At 39.9% G+C, this 17,054-nt stretch overlaps 1 protein-coding gene across 1 annotated transcript; it reads left to right on the top strand.

Annotated features, from left to right (window-relative positions):
- Positions 1 to 11,088: 11,088 nt before the first annotated feature.
- OOSP3 (oocyte secreted protein family member 3) lies at positions 11,089 to 16,123 on the top strand (the record flags this gene model as incomplete). Its single annotated transcript, XM_080640679.1, has 5 exons — positions 11,089 to 11,161; positions 12,528 to 12,706; positions 14,033 to 14,130; positions 15,420 to 15,573; positions 16,043 to 16,123. 5 exons carry the CDS (start codon positions 11,089 to 11,091, stop codon positions 16,121 to 16,123), a joined length of 585 nt encoding a protein of 194 aa, XP_080496805.1.
- Between the last annotated feature and the right edge of the window lie 931 nt (positions 16,124 to 17,054).

Raw genomic sequence — 17,054 nt, 5'->3', positions numbered from 1 at the left:
CTCCAACAATATATTGGAATGGTTAGGACTTGACTGCCTATTTATTGAATAACAGGCAGAAAATAATGAAAGCTCCTCCTTCGGCTTGCCCGCAGCCTCTTTTACTCAAGCAAATATTGAGCAATTCGGATAGGTGTGGTAAAGTGTATTTTTCCAAGTAATATCACAAACCAGGAAGAAGACTTGAAAGGTATGGTCAGGGAGAATGAGGTAATAATTTGTCTTTGTTTTCTATCCCCAAACCTTCAAGGTTCACATTTCTTACTTGCCTTCAGCCCAATGAGAATAAATTAGGTGAGTGACTATTTTCAGTAATATTTCCCTCTTTTTCATTCTGCTTTTGTTATTTTTTTTAAATTTATTTATTTATTTATTTTTTATTGTCTCAAGTTTTACATATGTCTCCTTTTCCCCCAATTGACCCCCTCCCTCACCCTCCCCAGCCCCAGTGTCTGTGTCCATTGGTTATGCTAATATGCATGCATGTAAGTCCTTTGGTTGCTCTCTACCACCACCCCCCCTACCATTTGCCCCTAGATTGATCTATTCTTGTTCATCAAATGTTGATCATTATATCCCACAGAGGAGTGAGACATGTGATATTTATCTTTCTCCAACTGGCTTATTTCGCTTAGTATAATGCTCTCCAGTTCCAAATGGTAAAAGTTCCTTCTTTTTAATAGTGGCATAGTATTTTATTGTGTAGATGTACCACCGTTTTTTAATCCACTCATCTGCTGATGGGCACTTAGGCTGTTTCCAAATCTTAGCTATGGTAAATTGTGCTGCTATGAATATAGGGGTGCATATATCCTTTCTGCTTGCTGTTTCTGTTTTTTTGGGATATAGTCCTAGAAGTGGGATTACTGGGTCAAATGGGAGTTCCATTTTTAACTTTTTCAGGAAACTCCATACTGTTCTCCACAGTGGCTGCACCAGTCTGCATTCCCACCAGCAGTGCAGGAGCGTTCCTTTTTCTCCACATCCTCGCCAGCACTTGTCCTTTATTGATTTGTTGATGATAGCCATTCTGACAGGTATCTCATTGTTGTTTTGATTTGCATCTCTCGGATGATTAGTGACTTTGAGCATGTTTTCATATGTCTCTTGGCTTTCTGTATGTCCTCTTTCAAAAAGTGTCTATTTAAATCCTTTGCTCATTTTTTGATTGGATCGTTTATCTTCCTTTTGTTAAGTTGTATGAGTTCTCTGTAAGTTTTGGAGATTAAACCCTTATCGGAAATATCATTGGTAAATATGTTCTTCCATGCAGTGGGCTTTCTTGTTGTTTTGTTGATGGCTTCTTTTGCTGTGCAGAAGTTTTTTTTTATTTTGATGTAGTCCCATTTGTTTATTTTGTCCTTACCTCCATTGCCCTAAGGGCTGTATCTGTAAAGATATTGCTACGACATACGTCTGCTACTTTGCTGCCTATGGAGTCTTGTAGGATTTTTATGGCTTCCTGTCTTACATTCAAGTCCTTTAGCCATTTTGAGTTTGTTTTTGTGTATGGTGTAAGTTGGTGGTCTAGTTTCTTTCTTTCTTTTTTTTTTTTTTTTGCATGTATCTGTCCAAATTTCCCAGCACCATTTATTAAAGAGGCTGTTTTGACTCTATTGTATGCTCTTGCCTCCTTTGTCAAATATTAATTGAGCATAATGGCTTGGGTCGATTTCTGGGTTCTCTGTTCTGTTCCATTGGTCTATATGTCTGTTCTTGTGCCAGTACCTGGCAGGTAAGTACTGGCTTGGTAATATAGCTTGATATCTGGTAATGTGATCCCTCCAACTTTGTTCTTCTTTTTCAGGATTGCTGTGGCTGTTTGGGGTCTTTTTTCATTCCAGATGAGTTTTTGGAGAGTTTGTTCTAGATCTTTGAAATATGCCATTGGTATTTTAATAGGGATTGCATTGAATCTGTAGATTGCTTTGGATAGTATGGACATTTTAATGATATTGATTCTACCAATCCATAAACATGGTATGTTCTTCCATTTGTTTATGTCTTCCTCTATCTCTTTTTTTTTAATGTCCTGTAGTTTTCCGAGAACAGATCTTTTACGTCCTTAGTTAAGTTTATTCCTAGGTATCTTAATTTTTTTGGTGCTATAGTAAATGGAATTGTTTTTTTCATTTCTCTTTCCATGGGTTCATTATTGGTGTATAAAAAGGCCATAGATTTCCGGGTGTTAATTTTGTATCCTGCTACATTGCCAAATTCATTTATTAGGTCTAGTAGTTTTTTGATGGAGTCTTTGGGGTTTTCTATATACAATATCATGTCATCTGCAAATAAGGGCAGTTTTACTTCTTCTTTTTCAATTTGGATGCCTTTTATATCTTCTTCTTGTCTGATTGCTATGGCTAGCACTTCCAGTACTATATCGAACAGGAGTGGTGACAGTGGGCATCCTTGTCTTGTTCCTGTTCTTAGGGAAAATGAGTTTAGTTTTTGGCTATTGAGTATGATGTTGGCTATAGGTTTGTCATATAAGGCTTTTATTATGTTGAGGTATGATCCCTCTATTCCCACTTTGCTGAGAGCTTTTATCAAGAAAGGGTGTTGGATTTTGTCAAATGCTTTTTCTGCATTGATTGATATGATTATGTGATTTTTGTCTCTCTGTTTATGTGATGTATCACATTAATTGATTTGCGGATATTGTACCTTATTTTTGATGGGGCTAGGGCTTACAACACATAAAAATGGAAACAGAAGTTCTAAGTTTGAAATTGGACAGGCAGAATACGGGAGTGGTTCTTGACCTATGATTTTCTCCTAAGATAGATGCTCTAAGAATTTCCAGGCCAGGAGGATAACCACAGAGATGCACATCAAATGTGGATTTTGCTGTGCCATGTAAGATGCTATGTGCTACATGTGAGAACTGTTGTTTATCAGTCTTCTAGGAACTAATAGTGAATACTATCAGTTTAGCTTTAAAATGTTTGCTCTGGGTCAGCAAGATGGTGGAGTAGGAAGTTGTCTGCTCACATCACCCCACAGAAACAGTAACTGATGCAGCCATCCATGGACAAAAGTTCCTGTGTGGGAACTTCAGGTTCCAGGTAAGAGGTTGCGAAACCCCAATGGAGCTGCTGAGGAGGGCTGTATTGAGAAGGCACACCAGTGGAAACAGACTTGTATTCATACAAGCTAAAGCACAGAATCAGAAAACTATTATTTTTCTTCCTGGCTTATATCCTGTTATATCCTGAGAAGGCAGGTTCACTGACCATGGTCCTGGCTACAGACCCAGAAACAGCCTTATGTAAGTCCCTTAACCTCTGTGAGTCTGTTTCCTTATCCGTAAAATGTAGGTAATAGCTCTTCTCTCCTAAGGTTTTGTGAGAATTCTATGAATTACCACAAAGGTGCTTTCAATAGTACCTAGTACTTATAGGCAGTGCATAATTCCCAACTTTTATCATCTCAATAACCATCAACTCAGTTGTATCTACCTGAAGTCTGATTGTCAAGCCTGATACCCGACTCCCTCAATCACTGGACTAATCAGTCCCCAGTGTCAAACATTCTACCTTCCGGGGCCAGTCGGCTTCTCTCTGCATTTCTCTGATCTAAATTACCATAATTTATGCACCTCCATAATAACTTTCAAATTTTTGTCTTAGCCACTTGTACCCTCCTCCAAATCATTTTTCTTTTTTAAAAAATATTTTTATTGATTTCAGAGAGGAAGGGAGAGGGAGAGAGAGAGAGAAACATTAATGATGAGAGAGAATCATTGATCATCTGCCTCCTGCACACGCCACACTGGGGATCAAGCCCACAACCTAGACATGTGCCCTGACTGGGAATCGAACTGTGACCTCCTGGATCATAGGTGGACGCTCAACCACTGAGCCAGTCCAGTCCAGCCAAGTCATTTTTAATTTAACTCCTAGAGCAGCATTTCCCAAACTTGATTAATATGTAGACCCCACCTAAAGAAAAGGAATTCTCAAGGAATACAGTTTGACCCAGAGTGCCCTAGACTTTGTATTTGGGAAAAAGTCACTTTTGAATATTTTAAAAACTTGCAGGAGAGATATTTGCTTGTCCTGGTAATGTTTTAAGTTATTCAAATCCTCATAGAATTGAAAATATATCTGTGACTCTTTGGGCTCTGAGCATTGTTTCACACCTCCAATGATCTTCCAAAGCATAATTCTGATTCTTTGCTTCCAGGTTAAAACCTTGAAGACTTCCATTGCACTTTGAATAAAACTCCATATTTCAAATGTGATCTCTAAAAACCTGTATCTTCTGACCCTTTTCTGTCTCTCCAGCATTTATTTCACTATTTTTTATGTTCCATTCCAACTCACTTTTTTTTCAGTTCTTCTATTATGCCAAGTTCCTACCTGCCTCAAGGCTTATTTGCATGTGTGGTTTTCCTCTCTTGAATGCTGGCTTTCAGGTGGTGCTGCTTCCTGTCCCCTCCCATGGCTCATACTTCAGCGTAAATACCACTTACTCAAGGATGCTCTCTCTGCACTCCTCAGACCTGGTTATGTCCCCCTGTTATCTACTCTCTTGGTACTCTGTACTTTCCTTTGTAGCACTTCTGAAGACTGCAATTAGTGACTTGCAGAATTATTTCTTAACTGTGTTTGTTTGATGTGTGTCTCCCTGCCAGACCATGAGTTTCTCAAAGGTAAGGGGTTAATATCCAAAATATATAAGGAACTCATACAATGTAACAAAATGAAGACAAACATTCCAATTAAAAAATGGGCAAAGGACCTAAATAGACACTTCTCTGAAGTGGACATACAGTTCACCAAGAGACATGCTCAATCACTAATCATCAGAGAGATGAAAATTAAAAAGACAGTGAAGTATCACCACATACCTGTCAGAAAGGCTACCATCAACATATCAACAAATGGCAAGTGTTGTTGAGGATGTGGAGAAAAAGGAACCCTAGTACATTGCTGGTGGGAATGCAGACTGGTGCAGCCATTATGGAAAACAGTATGGAGTTTCCTAAAAAAAATTAAATATGGAACTATTTAAATATTTGACCCAGTGACCCCACTTCTAGGAATATATCCTAAGAAACCTGAAACAACAATCAGAAAGAATATATGCACCCCTATGTTCATAGTAGCACAATTTACAATAGCTAAGATCTGGAAACAGTCCAAGTGCCTATCAGTAGATGAATGGATAAAAAAGCTGTGGTACATTTATACCATGGAATACTATGCAGCAATAAAAAGAAGGATCTCTTACCCTTTGAGATAGCATGGAGGGACCTGGAGAGTATTATGCTCAGCGAAATAAGCCAGTCAGAAAAAGACAAGTATCACATGATCTCAGTCATATGTGGAATCTAATGAACAAAATAAACCAATGAAAAAATAGATCCAGAGACATAGAAGCATGAACAGACTGATGAACAGGGGGGTAGAAGGGGTCTCCAGAGTCCCCCAGTGCCCAAGTTTGGTGCCGCCATCTTGTGGCTGTGGGTGCTGCTATCTTTGAGGGTGTGGCAGTCAATTAGCATATTCCCTCTTTATTAGATAGGATATGTATAACCCATGGATACAGACAATAGTGTGGTAAGGGCCTGGAGGGTGGGGACAGGGTCAGGGAAGGGGTCAGTGGAGAAAAAAGAACAAACTAGAAAAGTAAGCAATTGAGTTAACTTTTAACTATTAACCATAAGTTCTTTGGTTAATCTCGCCTCTTATATGCATACTAGAGGCCCAGTGCATGAAAATTCATGTACTGGAGCGGGGAGTCCCTCAGCCCGGCCTGCCCACTCTCACAGTCTGGGAACCCTCAGGGGCAGGAGGCAACCTGATGATCAGGGGAAGGCGATGCCTCCATCACACCTCTGCTGCTGCCACTGCTGGCAGCGCAAGCCTTGGCCAGCCCTGGTTACTTGAGCCTCAGCCAGCCCTGGGCAGCTGGGTAGCTGCCATCTGAGGCTTGCCTGTGCCTCAGGCCAGCCCTGGGTGGCTGGGGGGATGAGGGGACTGGGGGACTCTGGAGGCAGGCACACAAAGTGGCCGGACCTGCTTGGGGGCGGGCCCGGTCATGCCATATGCCTGCTACCCAGGTGGGGCTGAGGGGACTGGGTACCGCCATCTTGTGGCTGTGGGTGCTGCCATCTTTGAGGGTGTGGCAGTCAATTAGCATATTCCCTCTTTATTAGATAGGATATGTATAACCCATGGATACAGACAATAGTGTGGTAAAGGCCTGGAGGGTGGGGACAGGGTCAGGGTAGAAGGGGTCAGTGGAGAAAAAAAAAAAAAAGACATCTGTAATACTTTCAATAATAAAAATAAATTTAAAAAAAAGGTAAAGGTAAAGGTAAGTCTTTCTTGTTCACTGTTGTATCTCCTATTGTACCATGAAAAATACTTACAACATAAGAGGTTGTCAAATGTTTGCTGAAAGGAACCGCCTCAGATTCAGAGCCAAATTACAAATTGATAACACGTATTTTTTTAAAAATAACATGCACGTATTAGTAGATAATCTCATTGGAATAAATATTAGAAGTTTATACAGGAACAAACTAGAAAAGTAAGCAATTGAGTTGGCTTCCATCAGGATTGAGAGAGAATTCAGGATTTGAGCATCTGGGGTTTGGAGTCAAGGTCATTCAAGTATTAGTGTGTTAGAGTCCTCTATTCCACATTTCCTTATCTAATCAAGCAGATCTACTTGGAAATAATCTACACTTCTTTTCTTTCACCTCTCCTTGCTGATAAGCAAGATTTATGTAATTTTGGTTATTTGCTTGACTTACTGAAGGTGAATATTGAGGAATGAGCCAAGCACCAAAATATCTAGTAAAACTCAAGTCTTTCTAGGCTTATCAGCAGAGCAATACAAGGTCCTAAGGGCTCTCAAGTTACTCTGAGCTGAGCACAAATAGCCTCAGTTCTGCTCCTGCATTGCATGTATGGGAACTGGAACTAGGGTTTGAGTGGAGGCACATATACTGTATATCTATGTAAAAGTTATAAATCAATTGAAGACACTGTTAAACAAGATCTGTTCTGCCCTCCTGTTTTGACAAACCAATTTTTATTATAATGAGATAGAAAAACAGATTTTCATTTAGAATTATTATTTTTTAAAATTTATTTTTATTGCTGAAACCAGTTTGGCTCAGTGGATAGAGCGTCGGCCTGCGGACTGAAGGGTCCCGGGTTCGATTCCGGTTAAGGGCATGTACCTTGGTTGCGGACACATCCCCAGTGGGAGGTGTGCAGGAGGCAGCTGATCGATGTTTCTCTCTCACCGATGTTTCTAGCTCTCTATCCCTCTCCCTTCCTCTCTGTAAAATATCAATAAAATATATTTAAAAAAAATTTATTTTTATTGATTTCAGAGAGAGAGATAGAGATAGAAACATCAATGATGAGAGAGAATCATTGATTAGCTGCCTCCTTCATGCCCTACACTGGGGATTGAGCCTGCAACTCAGGCATGTGCCCTGACCAGAAATTGAGCCGTGACCTCCTGGTTCATAGGTTGACGTTCAAGCACTGAGCCACACAGGCCAGGCCTCATTTAGAATTCTTAGAGCCTGGAACATTTCCATGTGGTAAGTGCCATCATCCATCTCCTCTCTATTTCACTTCCCCATCTAAGGCCCATGGCCCAATTTCTCCTCTCTTTCCAACTCCATTCTAAGCTCTGTTGTAAGGACCTCCACACATAGTGCCTGTGTGTGGACACTACAGATGACACATCCAAGCTCTGTTCATATTTCTTTGTTTTTTATATTTGTAATACCATTTTCAATTTTTATTAATTTTTATTATTTTTCTTTCTTTATTGATTAAGGTATTACATATGTGTTCTTATTCCCCCAGTGCTCCCCTCCCCAGTCATGCCCACACCCCCCAGGTGTCTGTGTCCATTGGTTATACTTATATGCATACAAGTCCTTTGGTTGATCTCTCCCCCTTACCTCCACCCTCCCCTATCTTCCCTCTGAGGTTTGAGCATCTCATTGATGCTTCTCTGTCTCTGGATCTGTTTTTGTTCATTAGTTTATGTTGTTCATTATATTCCACAAATGAGTGAGATCATGTGATATTTATCTTTCTCTGACTGAGTTATTTCGCTTAGCATAATGCTCTCCAGGACAATCCATGCTGTTGCAAATGGTATGAGTTCCTTCCTTTTTATAGCAGTGTAGTATTCCATTGCATAGATGTACCACTGTTTTTTAATCCATTCATCTGCTGATGGGCACTTAGGCTATTCCCAAATGTTAGCTATTGTAAATTGTGCTGCTATGAACATAGGGGTGCATATATCCTTTCTGATTGGTATTTCTAGTTTCTTGGGATATATTCCTAGAAGTGGGATCACTGGGTCAATGGGAGTTTTATTTTTAGTTTTTTGAGGAAACTCCATACTGTTCTCCACAGTGGCTGCACCAGTCTGCATTCCCACCAGCAGTGCAGGAGCGTTCCTTTTTCTCCACCTCCTCGCCAGCACTTGTCATTTGCAAGCAACCACCCTTTGGTTACCCACTGTAAGGTACACAGACCTGGGAGGGCAGACTCAGGGAAGGGGCCTGTGCAGTCTTTAGATGTGAGCTTAAGGGCTGTTTGGGCAGGGAAATCTGGGGGCTTGTTCTCTTGGTCCAACTTTTCTTTTTATCAAGCATAGGGCACAGTGGAGAAGGCCAGAGTGAAGCCCTCTAAACCCTGTATCCCCAAGTAGAGGCCCTTCCTTTCCATGTCAGAGGTACAAAATGGCATGGTGGCAACTAATTGAGCCTATCTTGTTTTCCTGTTATAATATGTGAATGTCTAGAAAAGGCTAAAACTGGGAGAGATGAGGGAAATGCTATATTGAGTGAAAGTTATTCCCCCCCTCCGCCTTCTTATGGAAAGCCTTTGTTCAGAATGCTGATCCTGGAAACTGTCCCAACATCATGCTAGTTGGACTGGTCTCTCTGTTCTTTTAGGTCATTCCAGATCCTCAAAAGACCACGATTACCAGCACAAATGTTTTACAGTGTCTGTATCATTTAGATGCTGGAAATACCAAGAGAATCCATGAAGCGAAGTAAGATTTAGATTCACTTTTTTATTCCTCATTGATTCATCCAAGATGACATTTATTGAGTAGCCTCGAGTCTAGGCACATCTGATTTCTTATTTAAAATTATGATTGTACACTTCAAATAAAAGGACACAGAGGATTTCTAACATGGGTGGTTTTTTAAAAGGCTCTACTATAAAACAGATGAAAGTGAAGTGAAAATAATTGGAGGAGAATTGGAGGCTGCCTTGCTCCTCCATTATCAGCAGTCCTGAGGACCTCTGCTCAAGGTTTCTCGAAATGGGAGCCTCTACGAATCACCTCGGGCAACTGTTAAAAATGCATATACCTCGGCCCTGTTCCTCTAGGTTAGACTCTGGAAATTTACAAGAAATTTGACAACAAATTGCAGTGATTCTTATGTACTCTAAAACTTCCAGCTACAACAGATCCCACTAGACTGGAGTGGGGCTAAAACATCCTTACTTTTAATATAGCACTCCAGATAATGTTGATAATAATTCTGAAGTTTGGAAGCCATTCAATGGGGTGCTCTCTAAGGGATTGTATCTGAGTCAGAGGTCCTCAGAGTGTAGTTCTGGCACCAGTAGTGAGACAGGAATTTTAGGGCTAAAATAGGACAGGTTTAGGAAATTTTAGAAATTTTGGAAATTAAGAGGACCATGGAGGAAGTACAGGGCTGCAGAGCAGCAGAAGGTGTATTTCCATAGAATAGGAAAGCTGAAAAGCTGCAACAGGTATATTTCCATAGAATGAGGGAGCTGGGAACAGCAAAAGGTCTATATTTACAAAATAAAGGGAAGGAAGCCTTTCATCCAGAAGGAGAATAAGAAAGCCCAAAGGGAATAGGAAAACAATAAAGAAGGAGGGAGAGGGAGGGTTAAACCTTTGAGCCCAGGAGTTGCTATGTTAACCAGTTCAAGGGAGTAGTGGCCAGTCAGGGGACGTCAAGGCACAAAGATCTGCAGCCTTTATAAACTGGAGGGAAAAAGAACTCAGTGGGACCTTTTCCCCTCCCCACGTGTGAGTCCATTCTGTGGGACTCTTTCCCTCTTCCCACATGGGAGTCTGTACTTGTTCTTTAATAAATCTCCACCTTTGCTATACCACTTTCTGTCTGTGGATTCATTCTTCGATTCCGGCGGACAAAGAATCCGGGTTCCAGTCCAAAAATTCCGTTTCAGTAGCATCAGCTTCACCTGGGAACTTTCAGAAATGCAAATTTTCAGGCTCCACACCAGCCCTGAATAAGCATCTCCAGGACACAGCCCAGCAACCCATGGTGTTTCAACAAGCTCGGCAGGTGATTCTGATGCCTCTCAAGTTCGAAAACCACAGGCTGAAATACCTCCCTGAATGTCATTCCCCAACAATTTATAAACAGGCATTGACACTCCTGAACATTATGTTTCCCCAGGAATTTCAGAGGACCCAGAGGAGTCACAGGTCTCAAAGATTTGCTGGTGGCATTTTATTTGCACCTCTGATTTCAGTGCTGGAGTGATCATGACAATGTCCAGATTCAGGAGGGAGAAAGAAGTTTTTCTTGAAATATTAAAATATGGCCACTTTTTTTTAAAATATATTTTATTGATTTTTTACAGAGAGGACAGGAGAGGGATAGAGAGTTAGAAACATCGATGAAAGAGAAACATCGATCAGCTGCCTCCTGCACACCCCCCACTGGGGATGAGTCCGCAACCAAGGTACATGCCCTTGACCGGAATCGAACCCAGGACCCTTAAGTCTGCAGGCCGACGCTCTATCCACTGAGCCAAACCGGTCAGGGCAAAAATATGGCCACTTTTAATATAGATTTTTTATTTTGTTCTTCGTACTTTCCATATTTTCAGATATTAAGCAATCAGGAAAAACCCAATACGTATTCCCAGAAAATAAGAGCATTCAGCACAAAGTAATCTGTAAATGCAGTCAGCTGGGTTTGGCATTGGCTATAAAATTACCCAAAGCAGGTTGGGTGCTTCCAATTTCCTGTGTTTTTCCAGGGTCATTGATTGGGAGCTGACAATCAAAATCATGAAGGATTTTGGGGCGTTACAATCATCTTTTTGTGTGTGCATGATTTTGGCTTCTTCTGAGCAAACGTCAGGTACACGTTTTGTTGTCTGAAGGTGTAGTTTCTCTGGCTGTTACTGTTGGCTGCTTTCAGTAGAAGTGACTTGCCATTCTATTTTTCTAACTTCTGTAGTAGTGATGCTTTCCTATTTGCCATCCCTGGCCCCAAAGCAAATGATTTATCTAGTTTATCTCATGTTTGGGAAAGAGCTAATTTTATTCTTCCTTCCAGATGCAGGTATTTCCCATTATGTGGCTTTCTATTCCACCATCCCATCTGGGGAAAAAGATTTCCCTCTTTAAAGTTTCAGACTACAGTACTCTTCCAAATGCCACCATGATCTGCTCATAATCCAGCTACCTGCCTCTGATTGTGTGTTAATTCTAAGTCAGGTTGTGGAAACAAAGCTCTCCATTCTTTCTCTTCTCACTTCCTATTTTTCCTGAATTATAAAGTTATCTGTTAATATCTGTTGTTTCATTTGCAACCCACTGATTTTGTCTGTGTTCTGCCTGTGCCTTATTTATAGTAATCTCTACTTACGAAAACTTTTATTTTTTTCTTTATTAAAAAAGTCACTGAATAGAAAGTAAACTTAATTTTACACAGAAAGTAAACTTAATTTTATTACTTCTAGTATTCCCTTATCATGAAAATATAATGATGGGTAGCTTTATCTTTAAGACATTCTTTGCATATCTATCTGAAAACTTAGATTTTTTTTTCTGGAGTACAGTTAATGGGGCACCACAATTGTGGATAACAATTCAAGCTGACAGACTCACCAGACATGAATAGGCTTTAATCTAAGACGATCTCCATTTTGCTTTGTAGAAGGGACACAGGGCAGGAGAGACAGCATGTACAGATCTTCATTTCATGGGAAGATCCAGCACTTGCTCAAATATATGATTTTCTTTGTCCCTTCACCCACAAAAGGTGTGTTTGGCTGCTATGAATGAGGGCCAGAAACCACAGAGAATTGTCCCATTGATCATTTACACTGGCCTCATCCTGTAGATCCAAGGCCGAACACTAGCTTGAGGCTCCCCAAGTCCAGGGGCAGTCCCACAGCAAGTGAAGCAGAGACAGCAACCCACATTAAGCTTAACTCTATTGTTTTTAGGGAAATGATGCTGGGAGGAGGAGATGAGGATTGTCCCCTGATAGGTAGGCCTCCATGAGTCTGACCTGATGTTAATTTTTCACTCACAATTGTTAGGACTTCACCTGAACATTCACATTGCATCTCTCAAGGGTGTTCCAGGGGTATTTATTTATTTATTTACTTACTTACTTACTTAGTAAGAGGCTATACTCCAATTTTCTCTGAGTGTCCTCTAGGACTAAAATTTTTATCTGAATCTTTTTTCTTGGGTCGGGGGTGTTCTTTCAACAGTGTCTGTAGGATGTACTTCTTCTATGTTCTGGGCTGTGGTTGAACCGACTCTACTTGGTCAAGATCACTTTTTGCATTCTGATACAGTGTCTCTGGGAATTGGTTGTCCTGTAACAAACATAACTGAGAAGGGATATGAGTTTAATTACCTTGTCACCAAGTGTGGGATTCAGAAAGAGGTAAGAGCTGTGATGATTTCAAATAATAAACTAACTCCCTGATCTTACTTTGCAATGGCACTGTGCTTAGAGTCAGTGCAAGATAGGTACGGTCAAGGTCAAAGATTGATGGGGAAAATAAGACATTTTGGGGGGCTAGCAATCTGAATCTGTGCCAGTAACCTAATGCACATTCTTGTTAGCCCGCCCCTTCCTTAAATATCTGGTCTTACAAGACCTGTTTACCTAAGTACTACTCCCATTTTACAGAGGCCATAGACCATGAACAATACACAACCCCCAGATGGGGTTATCAGCACTGGTGCCAGGCCAGGCCTTTAGGTGTGATTTCACGCCCCCCATCCCAACACACGGGGCTTTTTGCAAAGCAGGAGAAAGGACCGGAAGCCTGATCCTTATTTGGGGCACAAAGAAACCAAAGGGGTATAAAAGGAGAGCTTCCTCCATATTGGGTTGCTCAGGATTTGGAGAGAAACAGTCTCCCCTGAGTCCTGTACTAGTACATGCAAAACATCTGAAAATAAATGGGTTTTTCCTATGTCTCCGGTACTCCTGTGTATTTTTCGGTCGCCTGGTAAATTCTGTAACAAGATGAAGAACTTGATCATTTTTATGAGACTTGAGTTTAGTACTTTTGAGATAAAGACCAATGGGACCCAGAATTTGGTCTTGAGTAGCTCCTGGCCCTTTAGGTGTGTGTGGGGGGATACATTGATGTATATATTATTATGACTTTCAAGCACTCATAAATCATCTTTAGTCCTTGTATATTTTGAAATCTAGAAACACTGGAAAGAAGGTATTATTTCTAATTTTCATAGTAAGCAACTGAAACTAAAAGGGCTAACAGTTTACAACAGGTCATGCTGCTGTCTAACAGAGAAAGAACTATCCCTGTGTTAGGATTATGGAGATTTTTATTTTGCCATTACACAGTGTATTTGAAAGTCTCCATAATAAGCATGTATTCAGAAAACAATCCTCCAATTATAGTTTTAAATAAAAGTGCCTCTTTGTCTACTCTTTCCAGAAACCTGGGACCTAGCACTGTGGTAACATTTGAAGGCCAAATCCCAGAGTAAATTTATTAAGTAGAAGTTGTAGCCCTTGTTTCTAGCCTGGCAATTCATGATTTCAGTTTCCAAAAATGCTAACTGGTTGCACTGATGGTCTAGAGCCAGATTTGGTGTTTTCTTGGTGGTCTCTGTAGAGACAGTCTCTTTAGAGACTTTAAAGATCACACATCTTGATGTGATCGGTTTCTTGTTCAAATTTCATTTGAACTCCTGAAAAGATGGTATTAAACAGGTCTTTTTGTCCCACTAGGTTTTCTCCTATGGAGTGATTTTTTATTCATTTCTCCACTGTACCATCATGCATGAAGGAGTCACTGGAAAAATCCCTTTAATGTGTTTTGTTCCCAGGTGAGTGTAATGGACTAGCTGGCTCACAGTTTGCTTTCTAAGAACTGCTTGTTAAAAATAAAACGTTTGCAAAGTGAAGTTCAGCTAGGTTTGAGTCCTGGAATGACTTGGTTTGTATAGTTCCTTCATCCAATGAAACACTCAACTGTGTCATTTGGCCATTGCAGATGCTGTGCCCAGGTCCCCTTGGGTTGCCCTCACTGTTTCTGTGTGCCCCTCACCTTGCTTCTGTGCATTTTGGCCTTTAATAATCCCAACTGGGCCCGGGAATTTGCAAAATTCCCCCACCTCCATGATGGAGTGGAATATGATAGAAAGCCTGGCTCTGTTGCCTGATTCAAGGACAAACTGTGATGCAGGATTTGACTTTGGAGCTCTCTAGCAGGTTCTGCTGAGGCGAGGACTTTGCCTGAAATAGCACCCTTCACCTTTCTCTTCTACTTCCCCCATTGCCTTACTGGGAGCATTTCTAGAATAAATCATCTGTATATAAATTTCCTTGTCAGATTCTGCTTTGGGGGAATCCTACTGTGACAGTAAAGTGGGTTAATAGAGCTCAGAGGAAACTGAAATGCTTAAGATCATGTACTTAGGAGATGACGAGTCAGGGCCTAAACACATACCTCGTCACATAGCTGCCCCTCTGAAGATCAAGAGATGCTTGGAAAGATAGGAATGGTAGCAAAATCATTCCGTATCTATTCTTTAAGGTCAAGCCTTTAAAAAAATTAACCCTGACCTAAGTTGTATAATTCTTTCTTCTATATAAGACCCAATGTTTTCTAATTTTGGTAACTTACAAAAACCTGTACACTTGAAGGGCATTATTGGATTGGAAAAAAATAGTGTTTAAAAAATTTTTTTTAAATTAGGGTGGTTGTTTAAATTAGGATAGCTTTCAGGAAAACTTACTAAACTTTTTTATACCTTAAGGATCAATGAAATGACACTTTTTTCTAGTATGTATTTTATGAATGGGAAATTGAAAAGATCAGGACTTCCGCTATATGAGATTTGCCTTTGGGAACTTCTGCATAAAGCTATCAGAATTAACATTCTCAATTGTGGAATAGATTCCCTAATGCTAGGGTGTTGGGAGGGGGAGGGAGGAATTTTAATTGTGTTATTCCTAAAAAAATATCAAATAGGGGAAAGGGTAGTAGAGGTGGTGGTAAAGCTACTACTGTTTAAGTAGCATAGATGGCAATCAGTTAAGTCAAAATGAAACTTAATGGTTTATTTTGAAATTTAACCTGATATGCAAATTTTCTCCTCTTTAAAATTTTTAGATTATCCTTCTCAGGTACCACTCCAGGCACTGTTGACAACGGTCTTACAAAATCTGAAAATGATCTTCCCTCTGCCAATTCTGGCTTTTCCTGGAACATAACCAACACTTGCCTGTTTGGATTGCCTTGGGTTCCATACTTCCAAGACCCCTCGGTGAGGATCCTTAGAACAGGCAATATATGACAGTGATGATATAAGGAAGGACAAAGCTTAAGTCTCTGCTAGTTATTTTTTTCTTTGATTTAAATAGTATCTAGTTATGTGATGAATCTCACATTAATTACAATCATGTTTGGAAAAAGTGCTACTTCCATGTGTCTATAAAGGTTGTGGTCTTATTGATAAGTTTTCCCTCACTGCAGTTATCATGCCAAATTAACTAAATCTCCAGTCTGGTTTAAACATAATCTGGGTTGGTGCTCAAATTATTCACTTTAAATAGTGCTTGGTCACTTGAGTAAAAGTTGCCAAGTGTCTCAATCTCCTCAACCTTTTCCTCCAACCCTCAGTACATAGTAGGTGCTCAATATCCACTGGTCAAAGTGTTAATCAGTGTGTTTACCAAGTTTGTTGGAAGCTATGTTGCAGCTGTTCATTAACTACCTGTCTTTTTCTTCTGCAGGTGAAACCATCCCATCAGTCACTTCTACTTAAAATACCTCATTCTTTAGTCTATGAGAGTGCAATCGTGGCTGTGTTCTAGGTTATGCTGTGGCAATCTCAATAAGTCTGTTGCTATAGCATTCTAAATTTAGTTTTTAAGTCAGTCACTATAGATTTTGAAACTTTTCTATGCCACCTCCTGAGAAGTCATCTGGAATAACTTCTAGATGGGTTGGAGTAGTGCCTAATGCTTCATTTGTTTTTAAAAAGTGTTCTTTTTCAGCAAAGTGGCAATTTAGCCCTTGCATATTCTCTTATGATAAGAATGTATTTGTATATAATTTTTATGTGGAGGTTACAAATAAAACATACTGTGTCTTTGTGGGTAGACTTCTTGATGTCTGAGTGCTAAATTCAAAATATAAGCCTAAGCTGTGATGTTGGTGTGGAAGGTCATTGTCACTCACTGTGTTGTAAGTAGCTGTTCAATAAATCACTTACGATCACTAGTTTATGCATTAGAATTATTTTAGTTTAAATTCTTGTGAGTGGAGCCGAGGTTGGAAAAAATAGTTGATAAAGAACTTTCAGAAAGGCAAGTGAGAGGTGTTCCTATCTGCCACTTAATTAAGCACATCTTCACACCAGGAACCCTCCTCAGTATTAGTTATTGTATTAATCTCCACCTCTTAAACCAATATTGAGCTCTGAACCCTTATCTCAGAGTCTGATTCTATTCAGATTGCATGCCACTTACTAGCTATGTGGCTTCTCCATATATCACTTGATTATCTATAAAATGGGAATAAAATAATATCTACATCCTAGGACTCTTTTAATGTCTAAATGAGTTAAGTTGTAGAAAAATTTTAGAACCATATGTGTTTTTTGTTTTTAATTTATTTATAAAATTAATTAGGATTGTTCAATTAAAGTATATAAGTTTCAAGTGTACAATTCTGTAATACATCATCTGTATATTGCATTGCGTATTTACCACCAAAGTCAAATCTCCTTCCATCACCTTATAT

Source organism: Plecotus auritus, assembly GCF_963455305.1.
Source record: "Plecotus auritus genome assembly, chromosome: 9".
Taxonomy (NCBI): Eukaryota; Metazoa; Chordata; class Mammalia; order Chiroptera; family Vespertilionidae; genus Plecotus; species Plecotus auritus.
This window is presented reverse-complemented; position numbering and strand designations above follow the sequence as displayed.